This window comes from Rattus norvegicus, chromosome 1, assembly GCF_021556685.1.
Source record: "Rattus norvegicus strain SHRSP/BbbUtx chromosome 1, alternate assembly SHRSP_T2T, whole genome shotgun sequence".
In the NCBI taxonomy this organism is placed as follows: domain Eukaryota; kingdom Metazoa; phylum Chordata; class Mammalia; order Rodentia; family Muridae; genus Rattus; species Rattus norvegicus.
This window is the reverse complement of record NC_141534.1, coordinates 209,394,169-209,414,040: the sequence shown is the minus strand read 5'-3', so window position 1 is coordinate 209,414,040 and position 19,872 is coordinate 209,394,169. Positions and strand designations below refer to the sequence as shown.

At 49.6% G+C, this 19,872-nt stretch overlaps 1 protein-coding gene across 2 annotated transcripts; it reads left to right on the top strand.

Moving 5' to 3' along the window:
- The first annotated feature begins 12,448 nt into the window (after window positions 1-12,448).
- On the top strand, window positions 12,449-18,360 carry Gatd1 (glutamine amidotransferase class 1 domain containing 1). 2 transcript variants are annotated; one of them, NM_001107563.2, is given in 8 exon segments: window positions 12,452-12,544; window positions 14,153-14,229; window positions 15,280-15,385; window positions 15,483-15,590; window positions 16,329-16,423; window positions 16,899-16,992; window positions 17,182-17,293; window positions 17,418-17,829. In NM_001107563.2, coding segments are annotated over 8 exon segments (663 nt in total). In that variant the 5' UTR covers window positions 12,452-12,480; the 3' UTR covers window positions 17,425-17,829.
- The last annotated feature ends 1,512 nt before the right edge of the window (window positions 18,361-19,872 follow it).

Sequence of the window (19,872 nt, the reverse complement as noted above, 5' to 3'; positions counted from 1 at the left end):
CGTGTAGGCTTTTCAGGGAGCAGGGAGGAAGTCCGAGGTCCTCCTTCATGCCCTGATCATTACGGACTATACGTGCCTACAGCTCCAACCATACCCTCCCCCATACCCTGGCCTTTGTGGGAGCCTGAACCCAGGTGGATATTCAGGAGTTTTACAGTGACAATTGTGTCTGTCCCATCCCCCACCCCACTCCCGTGCCCCTATCCACCCAAGGCCTGGGCTGCTACGCACAGTGCACCAGTGCACCCGGACAGAAGGCTTTGTTCCTCAGAACCTGTGCCAGCAAGGAGGGCCCTCTACCCATGAAGTGCAAGAGACGCTGAGGTCAGGTTCCTCTAGACACCTGGCTCCCACAGCTCCCTGAGCCCATTCTGACCCCGTGTGTTCAGTACATGGGAACTGTGAGGCTGCCAAGAGCAAGGCTCACTTTGGATTATATCATCCTGGGTCCCTCCTTTCCATCCTCAGGGCCACTGAGGCTGGCAGGCAAGCTTGTTGACCTGCTCGCCCTCCCCGCCCCCCAGGCCTTCTTTGAACTGGTGTTTTTTTTTTTCTTTCCAATCTCTTGGTAGCCACCCTTCTCAGAGTAGTAGCTCTGCCCGCATGACACATCCCATCCAAATCTGGACAACTCCCACAGGGTGAAGACATCCGGAATGAACACTTGCCCTGGTTCAGACCACTCTTCTTGGTCTCCCTTTGACTACTGTCGGTATAGACTGCCTCTTTCAAGTCCAGGCTGGCGCCTGCCTGATTCAAGAATTCCTGAAGAGGGTTCAGGACACGCTGGATGCACAACCACCTCCAGCTCATCTGCACTGTCCGGGCTGAGGCTGCACTGCCTGGCCGACATGGGCTGCTGCCTCACCCAGTACTCTCATCCATCCGTTCTTTGTCTTGCACCAAAACACATAAGCACCTCAGGCGCTGCAGAGGCTACAGAGGCGGCTGTGAGCGTCTGCTGTGGGGAGCTACCCAGAGTGGGCACTTTTAAGTGATATTCTTCTCATGCAGTTACTCCTACTGATTCTCTATTGAAGTACCTTTAGGTTGTTTTTAAGTATTGGTGCCTGCGGCTAGAGACATGGCTCAACAGTTAAAAGCATTAACCGCTCTTCCGGGGGACCTGGATTTGATTCCCAGCATCTACCTATAGTGCCTAACAACCATTTATGCCTGCAGTTCCAAAGGATCTGATGCCTTCTTCTGGTCTCCACAGGTAACAGGCACACACATGGTACATAGGCATACAGGCAAAACACCCATACATGTAAAACTTAGTTAAAACATTGGTGGCTTGAGACATGGCTCAGTGATCACCGACTGCTCTCCCAGAGGACCTGGGCTAGGTTCTCAGTACCTACATGACAGCTTGCAACCTGTAACGGCAGTTCTAGGGAACTGAGCTGTACACACGCACACAGGCAAAACACCCATACGCAGAAAACTAAAAAAATTCAATCACAGTAAAGAGAATGTTGGCACCTTTACACGAGGCAGAAATGGAAAATGAAAACCTTGTGACGCCTTGCTCTAGTTTAGACCTGGAAAGCTCTTGGTTGTGCTGTGGACTGGGTGGTCAGCTGGTATGCTACTGAAGGTAGTGAGGGCATCAAGGTGGGGCTGGGTAAGACACTTCAGGTCTTCCCGGGGAGTTTGTTATTTGCCTGTTATTGTTAATTTCTAAGCCAGATGTGGTGGCACATGCCTTTAATCCCAGCACTTGGGAAGTAGCAGCAGACTGGTCTTTGTGAGTTCAAGGCCAACCTGGTCTACATGGTGAATGCCAGGACAGTCAGGGCTATACGAGAGACCCTGTCTCAAAACTATAGTTACAAACTGTTGTGAGCAGCCATGTGTGTGTGCTGAACTGAGTTCTCTGGTTCTCTGCAAGAGCAAGTGCTTTTAGCCACTGAGCCTGGCCTGTATACCTGTTTTGCTGTTGTTTGAGGCTGTTTTCCTCTCTCTGTCTCTGTCTCTCTCTCTCTGTCTGTCTCTTTTATACAAGATCTCACTATATAACCCAGGATGACCTTGAATTTACACTCCTGCTGCCGCAGCTTCCTGAACACAATACAGGGAGTACTGAGATTAGAGGCCTGTAACACCATACCTGATTAAAACCAATCTTGTGCATGAGGAGAGAGAGAGAGAGAGAGAGAGAGAGAGAGAGAGAGAGAGAGAGAGAACACAAACCAGAGGTTAACTCAGGTATCAAGCCTTAAGCACTGCTTCGTTTATCTACCCTGCCTTTCAGTTTTGCAGTTTTATGTGTATGACAATTTTGCCTGCATGAATATCTTTGTACTACCTGCATATCTGGTGGTGAGAGGTAGAGGAGGGGGTACTCTCCTTTGGAACTAGGGTTACAAATGGTTGTAAGCTGCCCTGTGGGCACTGGGAATCAAACCAGGGTCTGGAAGAACAGCCAGTGAGTGCTCTTAATAACTGAGCATCTTTCCTGCCCTGATCTACTTTTTGTTTTGTTTTGAGGCAGGATCTCTCACTGGTCTGGGACTATGTAGGCTAGGCAAGCTGATCAGCAACCCTTGGGAATTCCTGTTTCTCCCCAGTGCTGAGGTTGCAATTGTGGGCCACCATGCCTGGCTTTGTCTATGTTGTTTATGTGGTTTCTGGGATCCAGCTCAGATCATCTAACTGAGCTATTTCCTGCTTGCTTTATTACTCGTCCTGCATTGAAGCCTTTAGTGTTGCAGTTTATTTTATTTTATTTATTTATTTTTTTGGAGCTGGGGACCGAACCCAGGGCCTTGTGCTTGCTAGGCAAGCGCTCTACCACTGAGCTAAATCCCCAACCCCAATGTTGCAGTTTATTGCAAATGACTTCTGTTGGTGCAGTAGAGGTTCACCAAATGTCACATTGTCCCTTTGCATTCTGGAGTCTTGGATAGGAGACCTTGTCATGCTATCTAGTGAAACGATCTCACTATGCACTCACACTTAATCCAGTCAGGCAAGTAGGCTCTCTGTGGATGACCAGCCAGGGCTCTGAAGGTGTTTCTGCTCCATCAGAGCCAAGATGGCCTCTGCCACCCACTTGTGACACCATCTCCTCTTAGCACAGCCTGTGTTAAGCTTGCACCTGCCACCTGTGACTACAGCCCTGTAAGTCTTTGCTTTTCCAATTTCCTACTTGTGCTCACTCCAGAGCAGCTTCAGAATCAGGGAACAAGATGAGCATGGAGACAGACATTTATAATTTCAGCCTTTAGGAGGCAGAGTTAGAAGAAGGGGAATTTCAGACAGTCTGGGCTATAACATGAGACCATCTTGGGACTAAAAGAGAAAGAGCTGGGGCTGGAGAGGTGGCTCAGTGGTTAAGAGCACTGACTGCTCTTCTCCTGAGTTCAGTTCCCAGCAACCATATGGTGGCTCACAACCATCTGTAATGAGATCTGATGCTGTCTTCAGGCATGAAGGTGTACATGCAGATAGAGCATTCATATGTCTAAAATAAGTTTAAAAACAAAACCAAAAGGCAACCCCTGGACCAGCTGGTACAAGTCAGGAGGATCAAAAATTGGAGGGCAGCCTGAACTATAAAGGAAAGTTAGTAAGATCCCTGTGAAAATGAGGGTTGAGATAGAGCATAGCTGTGGAACACCTGCCTACCCTGAGGAAGCGCCTGAGATGGCAGAGGTCTCAGAGGATGGGTTCTCATGCTTCAAAGGACCTTAAACTTGAGTACGGTAAGAACCACTCCAGAAAGGGAAACAGGCTCCATGCAGCCATGGGAAGATGACTTAAATTATTATTATCACAACTTTCATAGTCTAACCAAATGCAGATATAGAAAATATTATATATATATATCATTACCAGGCCGTGATGGTACACACAGCTTTAATCCCAGCACTCAAGAGGCAGAGGCAGACATATCTCTGTGAGTTTGAGGCCAGCCTCATCTACAAAGTGAATTCCAGGACAGCCGGGACTGCAGAAAGATACCGTGTCTAGGGAAAGACAAACAAAACAAAGCCAACATGCTTGTGTATGCCAAGTCACACAGAGCCACAGCACTGAAATGTTCTGGTAAGATCATGACACCGTCACAGAGGTGCCCTTAGGCTTGACACTGTTGGAGGGAGCCCTGCTTTGGAGGTGAACCCAGGATGTAACTCTGGGGGCAAAGGTTCAAAGGTCTCCAATAAGCCAAATCAGTGGCTTCGACCACTGAAGTGCTAACTGATGGTGAGAACAGAGAAGAGATTCAGTCAGTCATGGTGGGAAGAGGAAGAGGTTAAGAGACCCAGTGACCCTCAATCCCTTTTGGGGATACTGACAAGGACTTCAGGTTTATGTTAAGAATTGGGTAAGAGGCAAGATATTTGCATAACTAAACAGCCCTTGTCTAGAGATGGCGCTTCCACTCACTATCTCATCTCTGGTGCTGCAGTGCGTTCAAAGAAGTCAGTGCATGAGGGGCTAAGTGGTTCCCAGGACTGGTCACTTCTGGCCTGGAGCAGCCTGGTCCTCATGAGGCTGGATTTTGCGTTTGTTTGGTTTGGTTTTTCCAGACAGGGTTTCCCTGTGTAGCCTTGGCTGGCCTGGAACTCTGCCTTCCTCTGCCTGCCAGGTGCTGGGATTAAAGGGGTGCCACCATTACCACCCACCCCCACCTGGGGGTGTTTTTCTCTCTGGTGATCTTAGACTGTGGATTAGGACAATGAATGACTTCACTCTTGAACACAAAAGGTTAGACACACAGTCTTGGAATGATCCAGTACGTTGACCTGAATTTATGAACAGAGGACCCACAGTGTAGGCAGAGAAATGAAGGCGGCGATGCCAGGCTTTGCTCGAGCACTGCTCACCATCAGTTACTTTTCTCCCTGCTGTGGCCAAGCGCCTGCCAGAAGCACCTCAGGGGTTTTCGGTGGCTCACGGTTCAAGGGTGCCGCCCACCATGGTGGGAGGCAGGAGTCAAGAACATGAGACAACTGCCCACACTGCACTCAGTCAGGATGCTGAGCTGTGCTCAGCTCCTTCTGTGCTTTTCAGGATCCCAGTCTACAGAATGGGACCCCCATGTTTAGTGTGGGTATCTCACATCTATTAACCTGGTCTAGAAACTCGCACATGTCCAGAGGCTTGCTTTCAGGGCGATTCTGAAACCTATCAATTAAAAGAGTAAAAAGTAGGGGGTTGGGGATTTAGCTCAGTGGTAGAGCGCTTGCCTAGGAAGCGCAAGGCCCTGGGTTCGGTCCCCAGCTCCGAAAAAAAGAACCAAAAAAAAAAAAAAAAAGAGTAAAAAGTAGCCTAGTGGTGGAAGTGCATGCCTTTAATCCCAGCACGCCAGAGGCAGAAGTCAGATCTTTGAGTTCGAGACCAGTTTGGTCTACGAAGTAAGTTCTAGGACAGCCTGCCCTACACAGTGAAACCCTGTCTCAAAACAAAACAAAAAACAACAATAACAACAACAACAAAAAAAAAAAACCCCTTGTGGGCCCAAGTGGAGAATGCTTTAAAAAAAAATTATGATGGTTGTGAGCCACCGTGTGGCTGCTGGGATTTGAACTCAGGACCTCTGGAAGAATAGTCAGCTCTTAACCCTGAGCCATCTCTCCAGCCCAGGAATGCTTTTTAGTTAAAACATTTCTTTTACACTTTAAAAATGTATTTCTTTTTTTTTTTTTTTTTTTTTTTTGGTTCTTTTTTTTCGGAGCTGGGGACCGAACCCAGGGCCTTGCGCTTCCTAGGCAAGCGGTATACCACTGAGCTAAATCCCCAACCCCTAAAAATGTATTTCTAGTGTGTGTGTGTGTGTGTGTGTGTGTGTGTGTGTGTGTGTACACATGCAGATCAAGAACTTGTGGGAGTCCATTCTCTTCGGCCATCGTGTGGGATGGAACTCAGGTGGTCAGGCTTAGTGGTCTTTACTCACTGAGCCTTCTCACAGGCTTGGCAAAAGCAGCTCTAAGTACCTATTTTAAATCCGTGCCCCAGCAGGCTCACCAGCCCTGTGAGCCTGACCGTCAGCATTTGCCTCCTCTGAGCATCTGCACCAGCATAAAACCTGTCCATGTCTTGAGTCATGGACACACATGGGGTTCTTACAGGACAGTGTGGGGTGGGGACTTTGTGACACCACGTGTCACTTAGGAAACCACATCCTGGAGAGCCTCCTCAGTTTGACTGTGATCACTTCCCAGCCTTCCCTGAGAGGACCTAACTCATTCCATCTTAGAACAGGAAGCCATGTTAGGCAGGTCTTAAACTTCAATTTCTACAACAGCAGAAAAAGGGCAGCCAATCAGTAACCGCCCGAACATCTAGCCAGGGGCTTACAACAGATACAGGAAAAGTCCCTACAAGGTAACCCTCTCTCTCTTGAGATATGAACCAATCAGAAGCGTACAAATACCCCATACCATAAGCTCGACCAAACTCCTGATGAAGGTGACCCAACCATACCTGGAAACTCCCTAACTGGCTTTAAAAGGGGGCTGTGAGCTTCCCTCGGGGCTGCCATTTTGCTTGGATGGTTGAGACACCCCTCCTCCCATGCCCATCTCCGTGCTGGTTGTTTCTGCAGAACAAACACTCTGTCTTTGCATACTATTCGAGACCAGCTTCTTCTTTCAGTCATTCTCAGACCCTTACGCACTTAGATGTAGATGGGGAGATGGGGAGGTAGGTAGGGAAAAAGAAGGGACAACTTTGCTCAGCTCCAAAAACTCAAGATCCCAGAAAAAAAGCCACACCTACATTAAAGGTTCTACAATGCAGGGCGAGAGAGACAGCTCAGGCTTAAGAGAACTGGCTGTTCTTCTGGAGGACCCTGATTCAATTTCTAGCATCTCCAGTCAGCTCACAACTTTCTGTAACTCCAGTGCCAGGAGAGAGGATTCCCTCATACAGACAGAACACCATGCACAAAATAAAAATAATTAAAAAAAAAAAAGGTTCTACAAGGCCTATTGAATGAGTGGAACCTGGTGATTAATGTGTAGAGTGGAAACATCCCAGATTCAGAGTCAAATTATCTTGGGCTATCTTTAGTTCCCTGTGTAGTTACTCATTGTCCACCTCTGTCTCTGACCTACCGTCCTTCTATCAGGAAGAACCTTTGGACTGCTTAACTCACATCTACCAACTCAAAGCTAAGAATGTTATCAGATAACATCTACAGCAGAGATTTCCTGGTTATCTACCCTCCCATCTGGCGCATCCTGATGTATCTGGCCAATGCCTCCATTTATGACTTTTTGTTTTATATCTACAGTTCATGAACCCACTTCTTCTACACTGGAACCCATTCAAGACAACCTGATTGGTGTTCCTGGACCATGGCCATTTATATTTGGTTTAGAACAAACATCTCTTACTCACTTTGAAGTGAAAGTCCTGTTTTGCGTCAGCAGACTTACCAAACTGTTTGGTTCAAAGTCTGGCTTCTGACAGTCCTAACAAGCCATCCCCAGTATGCCAGCTACAGAAGGAAGAGGAGAATAAGGATTAAGTAAATCCTTAAGAAAAAGTAAATGAGGGGGCTGGAGAGACGGCTCGGAGGTTAAGAGCACTGGCTGCTCTTCTAGAGGACCTGGTTTCAATTCCCAACACCCACATGTCAACTCACAACTGTCTGTAACTCCAGTTCCAGGGGACTCTGACACCCTCATACCAATGCACATCAAATAAAATTAAATCTTTTTTAAAAAAGTAAATGAATAAATTAATTAAAGAGATGCATAACTAACAAGTTATGGCTCTACACGGCTCCAGCCTATCCTACAAGGTGGTCTGACACACAGGAGCATCTGGAGTTCTAGGCTAGTCTAAGAAAAATGAGAATCGTTGGTGCGTTCTGGAGCGGCTCACAGTCCATGGCCATGCTCTCTGCATCCTAGAAATACGGAAGTTGGCTAGCTGCCCAGTCAGGCCTCAGTGACACAGGAGATAAAAGCAGAGCAGCCAGGCTTCTGCTGCAACTGAGGCAGATTAACCAGTCACTAACCTTTATGCTTGCTCCCATCTAATTGCTCTGAATCTCCTCAGTAGAGGCTCTGCCCTTTAACACCTGAGTCATATACTTTTTTTTTTTTTTGGAGCTGGGGACCAAACCCAGGGCCTTGTGCTTGCTAGGCAAGCGCTCTACCTCTGAGCTAAATCCCCAACCCAACACCTGAGTCATGACAAGCGCTGTGACAAGGGCGCAGAAAAAGACTTTTAAGAGGCTCAGAGAGAACCAGCACTCACTCTGGGCTACACAGTAACTGAAAAAAAAAAAAAAAAAAAAAAAAAGGCTGGGTGGGGACATCTCTACCAGCGCCTAGACACCTACTTCCACCACCACCCGTGTTCTATCTGAGCTGTATCTAGGACCTCCAGCTCTCAGAGGTGAGAGCTCTCTTCAAGCTTCTCTTACTCTTTGGCCCGGAACAGAACCTTCTTTGCTTCTTCACAGTGACTGATTTTATGTATTGGCCTACAATTCCAAGAAGGAAAAAAAAACCACACACGGTGCAGTTGAATTTTCAGTGGGCAGACAAGGTGGCTCCCTGTCTCCAGACTAGAAAAAGCTATTCAGCAAGAGAGGGGCACACACCTCTGAGGTCTTCCTCCAGCCCCCTCCAGCCCCATGGATCTAGGGGTACCAGAGTGAAGCACCTAGACTTGCCCTCTGCCTACCCCTTCCCTGTTACAGGGACACTTTGTACCTAAGGCCACAGCGCCATCACCTGCCCACTTATTACGCAGTGTCTGGCTGGCCAGTTGTTTGAGCTCTGACATTGCAGGAGACCCACCTTAGGGCGAAGGAGCCTTCACAACCCCAGCCAGCCAGGCTGCCGGCTGCACTCTTCTTGCTTGGTACAGCTTTTCATGAGTTATGTTTAAGGCTCCAGACTTCACCCAGTCTACTTGGTCCAGGAGAAACCCTAAGCCCTAATGGGGAAAGGCTGCATCCGGGCCTTGAAGGTCACTTGAAGGCTGCCTCTCATCTCCAGGCAGGTCTTTACCCTCCACCATAAGTGTTTACATGGCAAGGATTGTCTGATTCCCCACCCCAAACCAAAAGGACCTCATGTCTCTGAACACTCAGTTCTCATATCCAAGGAACATGTGATCATCTGTCATTGAACAAACAGAGGGACACTCAGTGACCTCACTAAGGCAGTGCTGAGCAGATGCTGCAGCCAGTGCCCCAGGTTTTAATAAGGTTGTGAGTTTGACAGAAAGAAGCTCCTAGATGTGTATATCTGGCCCGGAAAAGGCCCAGGCCTGCTCTGAAACAGGAGGCACAGAGGCAGCAGGAGTGACAGGCCTTGTAGCACAGGTCAGTCCAGCAGGGCAGAAGCCTCCTAGGACTCTCACCTACCCTTACATTCCAGTAGAAGCAGGTTCTAGACATGGAAGAGAAGTGCCTGCCTTGTTTTCTTTCCTTTTCTCAGCAGGTTCTCTGTAGTTTTGGCTGTTCTAGAGCTCACTATATAGCTCAGACTGGCTTCATGGAGATCCCCCTGCTTCTGCCTCCCAAGTGCTGGGATTGAAGGCTTGCACCACTATTGCCTTGCTTGAGTGCATTAAAAAAAATTATTTATCTATTATAAGTACACTGTAGCTGTTTTTAGACACACCAGAAGAGGTAATCAGATCTCATTACAGATGGTTGTGAGCCACCATGTGGTTGCTGGGAATTGAACTCAGGACCTCTGGAAGAGCAGTCGATGCCCTTAACCACTGAGCCATCTCTCCAGCCCCTGAGTGCCTCTTTCTTAATGCCCAACTTACCATCAATATCAAGAGTTCCAGACTGCTGGGGTTGGGGATTTAGCTCAGTGGTAGAGCGCTTGCCTAGCAAGCACAAGGCCCTGGGTTCGGTCCCCAGCTCCGAAAAAAAGAAAAAGAAAAACAAAGAGTTCCAGACTGCTAAACACAAGCTGACCCTATATATGTTGTCCTCGCCCCTCTTACACCTTCAACACATGGGCACTTGCTGATAGACCTGATGCCCAAGCGCAATCCATCTAGGGCTCAGGTGTATAAGTCTCACAATCAGAACCCAGTCTCCATGAAGGAGACTGAGAGAATGCTCCAGAGGGCAGGATGTGGCACTGAGCCTCCCTCTTGATGGGTCATGGGTCTTGCACAGAGACATCTCAGAGACCTCCAGTGCTCTGCCTCAAGTGGCAAAACCAGCCCGTTAATCCCCATAGTGGCCCTGATCTTGTCCAGGTGTCCAGGCCCAGATGTCAGCCCTGAAGGATGGGGTGGAAGGGCAGAGCCCAGTCACTGTAGCAGGAAGTGCCTGGGAGCCAATGTACCTCAGTCCATCTACCTGAGCACAGGGGATCCGGGACGTTACTCAGCAACAGGCAATTTGGCAGGTAATGCTACACTAGGGCCTGACCCAAGAAATGTGCTAAGACCTCGAATCCTTCTCACTGATCACAGGAGACAAAGGGAAGATGGCCTAGGGATGTCAGATCCAGAGCATGGCTTCTGGCCAACCACTGTCTGTCTGTTACATCTGCCTATTTAGTCCTGAATGCTGAACTCCACGTGGGTCCAGAGCATTCTCACAGGCTTCACTGGAAACCAGACAGACATTCTGCTCACTCATGAGCGTGCTACTCTGGACACAGGCCATAGAATTACTTAGGCACTTCCCCCAGCTATGTGACTCACCTGTCAGACAAGGTACACACCGTAGCTAAAGCTGGCGTCTTTAATCCTAATGCTCACAGTGCGATCTCTGTCAGAGCCAGCCTGATCTATAGAGTGAGTACCAGGACAGCCAGCGCTACACATAGAAGCCCTGTCTCAGAAAAGACAAACAAACAAAAGCAAACGAAGGTCTCTAGTTCCTGCCCTGACTCCCCTCAGGATTAGAACCTGTTTAAGAAATATTAAATATCGGGGTTGGGGATTTAGCTCAGTGGTAGAGCGCTTGCCTAGCAAGCGCAAGGCGCTGGGTTCGGTACCCAGCTCCGAAAAAAAGAAAAAAAAAAAGAAATATTAAATATCAGTCTTTTTGTTTTTTTCTAAAGACAGGGTTTCTCCAGGTAGCCCTGGCTACCCTGGAACTCCCTTTGTAGACCAGGCTGGCCTTGAACTCAGAGATCCACCTGCCCTGTCTCGAAGTGCTGGGATTAAAGTTGTGGGCTACCACGCCAAACTGATACTAGTCTTTTCTATCAAAGACTATAAAGCTTGTGTTTAGAATGAAGAATTCAAATATTTTTATCTCCCTCACCTTGTCAGACATTTATGCAAATGTTTAATCCTCCCCACCTAGTAAAAGCTGTTTTCCCAAAGGTCCATTTCTCTACACTAAGACTTTGATCGCCTGGAACAGGGACCCTCCTTCAGTCAAGCACTGCTTTCCCCTCCTCCACTTCTTGTAAGTAGCTTCTTTTCAGACTAGTCAGCCACACCTGAGCTGAAATAAAATCAAACACACTTCCTGTCCTGGTGTACTGTTCACTCTTTCTTCCAATATACTCTCTTCCTCAAGAGTAAAAATTGCCCTGCCCAGACATTTCCCTGGAATGGTGGTCTCTTTACAAAACTTGTATCTAACACCTGCACGTTGAATTAAATATACTTTCCTCCTCAAGACTCAAGCCTACTGCTGGCGCTGCCATTTCTGGTGCCTTAATGTTACTTTAAAGGTAGAACTGTGTGAGTATGCGGACTCTAGACAATCTGACCCCTTCAATTTCTGGGCTTCATGTCAACAGATGGGGGTTTAATAAGGACTACTGGTCTGCGAATCTTCCGACTTCACCACTCAGAAGGCTCCAGGTTCCGTTTTCTAGACCCCAGCAGAAGTCCCACAGTCATGCAGTACGACGTAAATAACTGTAGCTATAGGTTGGCCTCCCCAAACAATCTGATCTTTTCCTTAGGATACTCAACATCAAACCCCTGCGGCGTCCACAGTTCAGGAAGTGACATTCCATCCTCTCTAGAGGACCCAGGTAGGTATCTTTAGTCCCAAACCCGCAGAAGAAGACCCGCCCACATGCGACCCAACTCGGTGCCCCTCACCCTGTCCGCCCGACTGGTCTTCGCTCCCTGACACACTTAGCCGGGCTCAACTTGCTGGCAAAGGCCCAAGGCGTAGTAGCCCTGTGGCAGACTCTCAGGAACCTGTGCCGGCCCGCTGCGCTCAAAAGAGATGTGCCCTAGGGCCACAAGTCTGTACCAGTGGCCACCAATCGAGCAACCATAACTCAGGGACCCGTAGTGTATCCGGCCCCCGCCTCCAAACTCCGCCCCCTCCCCATCCCCGCCCCATCGCCGCCCCTCGCACGCCTGCGACCAATCCACTACGCCTTGCGCACGCGCAAGCTGCCCACATCTTCAAGCAAGTTCCGCGTCGTTTCCCTAACCCCACCTTGCATCCTGCCGGCGAGCCCCGCCCTTTGTGTCTCACGCATGCGCATTTCACTCCCTGAAGGCGAGCCCTGCCCCACTCCGTCTCTCGCGCAAATATCAGCCTGGGTTGTAGCCATGGCGTCGGAGAGGCTGCCAAGCAGGCCTGCCTGTCTCCTGGTGGCCAGCGGCGCTTCCGAAGGTGAGGCGCGCGGGGCAGCTGTGTGGCTCAGTGGCCTACAGTCCTGACTCAGGACCAATGTTTGTGCTTGTGGAGTTGGGATTCTGGGACCCTGCACCTGTTTTTATGGCGCAGGCCTACTATGTTGACTGCTCAGGCAGACAGGGATGGACGTCGGCTGCAGAGATGACCCTGCCCCCGGATCAGCCGCAGGGGCTTGGTACCCTGCCTATGGTTTCTCCGTCTTTGCCTCCCCAGTCTTGGGTTTATCTTCGTGCACCTCCAGGTTTCTCGAAAGGGATTGCTCGAAAGAGCTGTACAGAAGGGTGCCTCACACAGAAGGGGTCTTTTGGCTTCACATGGGTTCCAAATACCCGATGTGTGGGGTGCTGGGCAGATGATTACTTCTCGGGTCCTTAGGGAACCGATTGGCCCAAGATAGTCACTACGGGGAAGTGGAGCCACGGCCCACGGCCCAGGGTTTCCCTCTCGAATCATATAGACCTCTTCAGGTGGGTGTGAGCCTGAGGGTACCTTGGGTGCTGGACCGATGAACTAACTTCTGGGTTCCACAGTGAAGCTTCCCAGGTGGAGATGGGAGGGGCCTGAGGGTGCTGCTCCTCACTGGAACAGAGGGTTAAGAGAATCTGCAGCCGCTCTAGGTAGGCCTTACTTGAGAGAGTTGGAAAGTGAGGGATTGAGGAACTGGTGGGAATAATCCGTAGTCAGTTACTAAAAATTGTCTTCAATCCCAGCACTCAGGAGGCAGAGGCAGATAGATCTCGTTTGAGGCAAGTTCCAGGCGAGCGGAACTACACAGTGAGGGCCTGACTCAAAATCTAAACCAAAACAAAATCTACAAGCCAAAAGCCTAGCATAGGAGTTGGAGGCAGGAGGATAAAGAGAGTGATGGCTACATGAGATGCTGTCTTTCAAAAAGCGCTAGGATCAAAAGTGTGCACCACCACACCTGGAGTCTGGAGTCTTTTGAATTAGGCAAGCATTGTTCCTTTTTCAAGGGCAGAAGAGGGCTGAGAATAGCATGGTGGGGGCAGAACCTTAGGTGTCCTGGGTATGAGGAGTGCTCCAGACAACACTCACCTCTCCTGCTGCGTTTACCTCATGACATGTTTGCTGCTGCCCTTCTCAGGTTATGGGGACCTTGGATCCTGGTGGATCTGTAAGGGATGTGCCAGATGTTCACCTTTGGAAGTACCCATAGTGGCAAAGGGTAGGATGCGGCCAAGGCTGTAGTGGTGTTGGTAGATAGTTAAAGTGAGCTGGGGGCCTGAGCTATTAGATCAAGCGAAGAGCCTGTTCTGGGTGTCTTCAGAACCACTGGAGCACCTGCAGGTCTTTCAGGGGCCAGTGACCAAAGCTGGGTAAAATAATGCTGTGTGTGGACCTCCGAGCAAGTGCTCTCAGTTACGTATTACTGAACCTGAAGGGCTGCTGTCCTGCACTCCCCCAGGGTGTAAGTCCTGGGGGGTGGGGGTTACAGTGGACTACCCCTAAAGCTGGCTCTGGGACCAGGACAACCCCCCAGGAGCATTGGAGCAGTCTCTGAGAAATAGAGTTGGGCCAGCCGGCCCAATCATGCCCTTTGCTTTCTGGAATCCTCTCTTGCAGGTGTGTCAGCCCAGTCCTTCGTCCACTGTTTCACACTGGCCAGTGCTGCCTTCAACCTACAGGTGGCCACCCCGGGGGTGAGTAGTCACCCTTCTCCAGAGAACCCTGAGATGGTCTCCTTTCCTGGGTTGAGGCTAGGACAGTGTTGATAAGACAGGAGGGAGCTACCTCCAGGCAGGGGGATCTACTGTGGGCATCCGTAAGTCACCATCCCAGGTCCCTGGACTCTGACCAACTGTGTTCAGGGAGGTTTGGTTTGGTTTTGTTTTGTTTTGTTTTGTTTTCATTGTGGCTTGCACTTTTGCAGGCCACCTTTAAGTGGAAGATAAGGCTTGGCCCTAGTGTGCAGGTCCTGCACTTTTGCTCCTAATAGGAAAGATTCTTGATTCTTGTACTATGGCCCTGGAAACCTGATATAAACGGGTCACAGCAAGTGTGTATTGTATATTTGTGACTTTGAGTGTTTTGAAATCAGGAGTTGGGTGGGACAGTTGCTACTACTTTATAAGTAGGAGACTGGGGACCATGGGGGAACAGGGTGTGGAAAGACCTCAGCATTGAGTAGCACTGGGCTCCACACATGGGGGTTTGGCTTTCTGGGTCTTTTTTGTTCTTGATCTTTCTCTCTCCATAACCACTGGAGGCTTCCTGCGTGAGCCAGCCAGTAAAAGGGCTGTTTGGGTGTTTGTGCCTCAGGGGCTTTTTTTTTTTTTTTTTTTTTTTTTTTTTTTGGTTCTTTTTTTCCCGGAGCTGAGGACCGAACCCAGGGCCTTGTGGCTTCCTAGGCAAGCGCTCTACCACTGAGCTAAATCCCCAACCCCAGGGGCTGTTATTATTATTATTATTTTTTTTTTTTTTTGGTTCTTTTTTTCGGAGCTGGGGACCGAACCCAGGGCCTTGCGCTTCCTAGGCAAGCGCTCTACCACTGAGCTAAATCCCCAACCCCTATTTTTTTTTTTTTTTTGGTTCTTTTTTTCGGAGCTGGGGACCGAACCCAGGGCCTTGCGCTTCCTGAGCTAAATCCCCAGCCCCCCCCCCCCAACCCCTATTTTTAAGTCTCTTAGCCTCTCTGCGTTCTCTGTCATCCAAATGTGGGGATGATCCCAGTGCTGACCCTGCTTCTATAGGGAAAGGCCATGGACTTTGTGGATGTGACAGAGAACAATGCACGTTGGGTACAAGACTTCCGCCTCAAGGCATATGCCAGCCCTGCTAAACTTGAGTCCATTGACGGTAGGTTGGAAGCATGGTCTGTGGTAGCTCCTAGACAGTGGGTCCCTGCGAGGCCTCTGTGTCCTGGCCGCGCCCTCATTTGACCTGTGTTCCCCAGGTGCCCGGTACCATGCCCTGCTGATTCCCAGCTGTCCTGGCGCCCTGACTGACCTCGCCAGCAGTGGGTCCCTGGCTCGAATACTGCAGCACTTCCACTCTGAGAGCAGTGAGTGACAAGAACATGCACAACACCTGGGTGGGAAGTAGGGTGTGACCAAAACAGTGGGTGACAGGGGCTAGACTGTAAGCTTGGAAGGGAGATGTGGAGTGGGTACTGGTACAGGGTTTAGTGTTCAGGACTAAGCATGTCTGGGGATGTCATCAGCCCATCAGATGGGAGTGGAGATCTGCAGTGACTCTGAGCTGCACACAGATGGGTCTGCCCTGTGATCATGTGCACAACAGAGGGATCTCGCTAAACATATTGTGCGTACTGTCAGTCTGTGTGCTGAGGGCCTTTTTATGCTGAGACCATGGTAGGCTAGTCAGGATGCTGTCTGGATTCCTGGTGGCAATGGACAACATCTGTTTTGATAAGCACAGCTGTAGGCTGGGACAGGATGCTTATCAGAGACTAGCATGCAGACAGACTCTACATAGTGTCCTTTGTTGGTGAGAGCTGGTCTTCTAGGCTGAGACAGGCAGCAATTGTTCCCAGCTACCTCAGTCATGGGAATGCACTGGCCATTAACTTGCCTATGGAGAAGAACCAGGGTAGCCCCAGTGGCTTTTGCAGTTTGAAGCAGTGGCCAGTACACAGACTGGGAGTTTGCACATGTCTTAAAGCTGAGGCACTATGGGCTCTAGGCTCGTCTTGAAACAGCCACCTCGGATGAGGGGACACTTGGGAGGGGACCCCACCCAGGATAGCATACAGCGCCTTAGAATATTTTGCTGCTTTTAGAACCCATCTGTGCCATTGGCCATGGTGTTGCTGCCCTGTGCTGTGCTACCAATGAAGATAGGTCCTGGGTGTTCCAGGGCTACAGTCTGACAGGGGTGAGTACCTCGTGGACAACCAGTATCCCATTCATGTTGTTTCCTTACCCCTACCTGAACCAGGAGGAGATTCCTACAGGCACTATGACCTGTCATTCCCTATGCTGCTAGAACAGTTCTCTCCTTGCCTGGGTGATATGTGCTAAGTGTAAGAGGGCAAGCACATTCTGGAACCCTCTGGGGTGAGCCTCAGTCCCTTACCTGGACATCATGGGACCCACCAAGGGAATCCTTCCAGAGGATACCAGCCCATCTCATTTTGGTCACATATGCCTTGAGAGCCAGGCACTCTAAGCCATTGTGCCTTAGTTCCCTAAAGGTGACTGAGTTTTGCATTTGCCTCTATTTCCCCATGTGGTAGCTAAGGCTGTTGCTTTAATTTGACTGCCTGGTCCCTGGGGTTGGTCCTTGGAACAATAGGGTACCGAACCAAGTAGAGCCACTAGCTGGTCTGACTCAGGCCCTGCCCTTGCAGCCTTCTGTGTATGAGCTCATCAGGGCACCTGGCTTTGCCCGCCTATCATTGATCGTTGAGGACTTTGTGAAGGACTCTGGGGCTGGCTTCAGTGGTGAGTCCAAGTTGGTGCCCCTTCACTTAGATGGGTAAGGCTACCTGCTGTGTCCTGGGTGCCCGTGTCCAGTGGTTCACCCAGGCAGACACTTTCCTACTGATCCCTGGTGTTCACAGCTCCTTAATGGGTTGGGAGTGAGACTGGGCCTGGTCCTTGTGTGCCTAAGGCTTGTGCCTTTTGCCTTAGCCAGTGAGCCCGATGCCGTGCATGTGGTGCTGGATCGCCATCTGGTCACTGGCCAGAATGCCAACTCCACTGTTCCCGCTGTTCAGAACCTGCTCTTCCTCTGCGGCGGCCGGTGAGGTTCCTGGGTGAGGTTTGGGTGGATTACTGCTTTGTGACTGGCTGCCCCTGCTGGACAGTTTTGTCTGTGACATTGCCTGCTGGTTCTGAGCCTCGAACATGTATTTATTACCCTGTAGGAAGTAAGCTTGGATGCTGTCCTGGTGGTCTAGAGACAAGGACTGAACTCACTGTGGCCTCTTCTTCTGATCCTTACTCGATGGGACACTCAGCCTCCGTTGGGGCCTTGTGGAATGCTGGAGGCCTCCAGGAATTATACCTGCAGTGTCAGCTCTCATGTAGACTAGACACCTTTCCTCTGTTCCCAGCACAGTGTCCTGGCTGGCCAGGCAGTCCCTCAGAGCTTCAGATTGAACACGCCAAGAAGAATCGTCCATGGGCTGCAGTCAGCTATGCCGTCTTAGGATGGGGTGTTGCTCCTCCGTGGCCTTTTGGCTGTTTCTATCCCGTTAGCTGTTCCTGGGCACCATGGACAGGACCACAGGCCAGAGCTTTGAATTCTCATCTTTCCTTTTTTTTTTTTCTTTTTTTCGGAGCTGGGGACCAAACCCAGGGCCTTGTGCTTGCTAGGCAAGCGCTCTACCACTGAGCTAAATCCCCAACCCCATCTTTCCTTTTTTAAACTTGTTTATTTTTTATATTTTCTATGCAATGGTGTTTTGCCTGAACATGTGTCTTTATGAGGGTATCTGGTCCCATAAAATTAGAATTACAGACAATTGTAAACTGCCATCTAGGTTCTGGGAATTGAACCCAGTCCTCTTAACCATTGAGCCGCCATTTCTCTAGCTCCCCACTGGCTTTTTTTTTTTTTTTTTGGCGCGCGCGCGCGCGTGTGTGTGTGTGTGTGTGTGTGTGTGTGTGTGTGTGTGAGAGAGAGAGAGAGAGAGAGAGAGAGAGAGAGAGAGAGAGAGAGAGAGAGGCAGGAGAGAGAGAGAGAGAGAGAGAGAGAGAGAGAGGCAGGGTTTCTCTAGCCTTGTATTGTAGACCAGGCTGGCCTGGAACTCAGAGATCTACCTGCCTCTGTCTACTGTAGGCTTCAATTAAAGGCATGTACTGTCACCTGGCTATGAACTCATCTTTTTAGAGTGAACAGTTCTTATTATCCTATCCCTATAGCGGCAGAATTCTTGCTTAAGAAGTCTGCCCTTGTTTAACTATTGCTGGCCTGTGGTTTTGAATGTAATAGAGGTGTCAGCTCAGCCTGGCATAGTCCTGGGCCCTTGAAGTAGACACAGTGATATCAACCTGCTCCATTGGCATAGAAAAAATGTTAAGTGTCACACCTTGAAATCCTTAAACTGCTGTTACCTTACAGTCTGTCCAATGACCTCTGGCTCCCAGAAGCCTCAGCCCAAGTATTCCTAGAAGGAATGGCCACAGATGGGCTAAAGCCATATGGAGCAGGGGTAGCCATGAATCCTTCTCCCAGACCTCGGACAGGCTTTTGCTGAGAACTGATGTGGCCATGTGACCATCCCCCTCCTGGACATGGCTGTTTGCTGTCAATCCTGGGGCGCCTGGCCTGGCCTGTAGCCTCTGGTGGCAGCCTTCTAGCTCTAGAATAGACCCAAGTAACCTGAACCTCTCAACTTCCATCTCTACTTACCCAAGGACCCAGTTTGGAGACCTGGAGGAATACCTTTTGGTGGTTGATATGAGGAAAGTCCAGAGCAAAGTGGGAGGAAGAAACAGGAGACAACTCCCATCCCTCAACTACTCCCTGGCCTTGCACTGCTCCTGTCTGCCATGAACACTGTAATGATGGGTATTTCTGGACAAGAACTTAAAAATCTGAGGCAGTGCCCTAGACTTGGCTGATTCAGACATAAGCTAAATGGTTTGTAAACAACAAATATGTTCCACATACTTCTTGAAACTTTAAGTTCAAGGACACAGTGTTGCAGATGTGTCTGGTAAGGGCTTCCTGCCACAGACCTCTTTGCTTCTTACCTGGTGGGAAGGGGTAGGTGCTCTCTGGAACCTCTTCAGAGGTTACTGATTGTTTCATGAAGCCAAAGTCCCACTTAACACCATTACCTTGGAGCCAAGGTTTTAGTGTTACTTAGGGGACAGCTTCAGACACTGGGGAACTGATACATGCTGATGGGTTTTGAGAGTTTCTAATTGGCTGGCTGTACATGAACTTCATATTTTGTTTGTTGAGACAGTTTCTTTATGTAGCCTTGGTGGTCCTAAACTCTCTTTTGCAGACCAGGCTGCCCTCAAACTCAAAGACCCACACACTTCTGCCTCTGGACTGCTGGGATTATAGGCATGGGCCACCAATGCCCACCTAAGCGTCATACTCTATATGAGGCTTCACATGGCTGTAGCAGGTAAGGTGGGCTCTGATAGTACCAGGCCTTTTCTCCAAGTCCTAGAAGAAGAAGGGGACAGCAGGCTCCAGAAGTGGGAAAGCGGCAGCTGAGCTCTTACGGTCACGAGAACGTTTAGAGCAGCTCGAGGGAGACGAGACCTTACACAGATGACAGAATGATGCACAAAAGATGAAAAAGGAGGAAGTAGGGCTGGAGAGATGGCTCAGCGGTTAAGAGCACTGACTGCTCTTCC

What these genes read in the sequence shown, in the direction of transcription:
- Gatd1 (XM_087561669.1), top strand. Translation starts at nt 12,481, where the DNA reads ATGGCGTCGGAGAGGCTGCCAAGCAGGCCTGCCTGTCTCCTGGTGGCC. An exon ending in TAAACTTGAGTCCATTGACG is followed by an intron (nt 15,386 to 15,482) that starts GTAGGTTGGAAG and finishes TGTGTTCCCCAG; the next exon opens with GTGCCCGGTACCATGCCCTG. An exon ending in CTCTTCCTCTGCGGCGGCCG is followed by an intron (nt 17,294 to 17,417) that starts GTGAGGTTCCTG and finishes ATTACCCTGTAG; the next exon opens with GAAGTAAGCTTGGATGCTGT.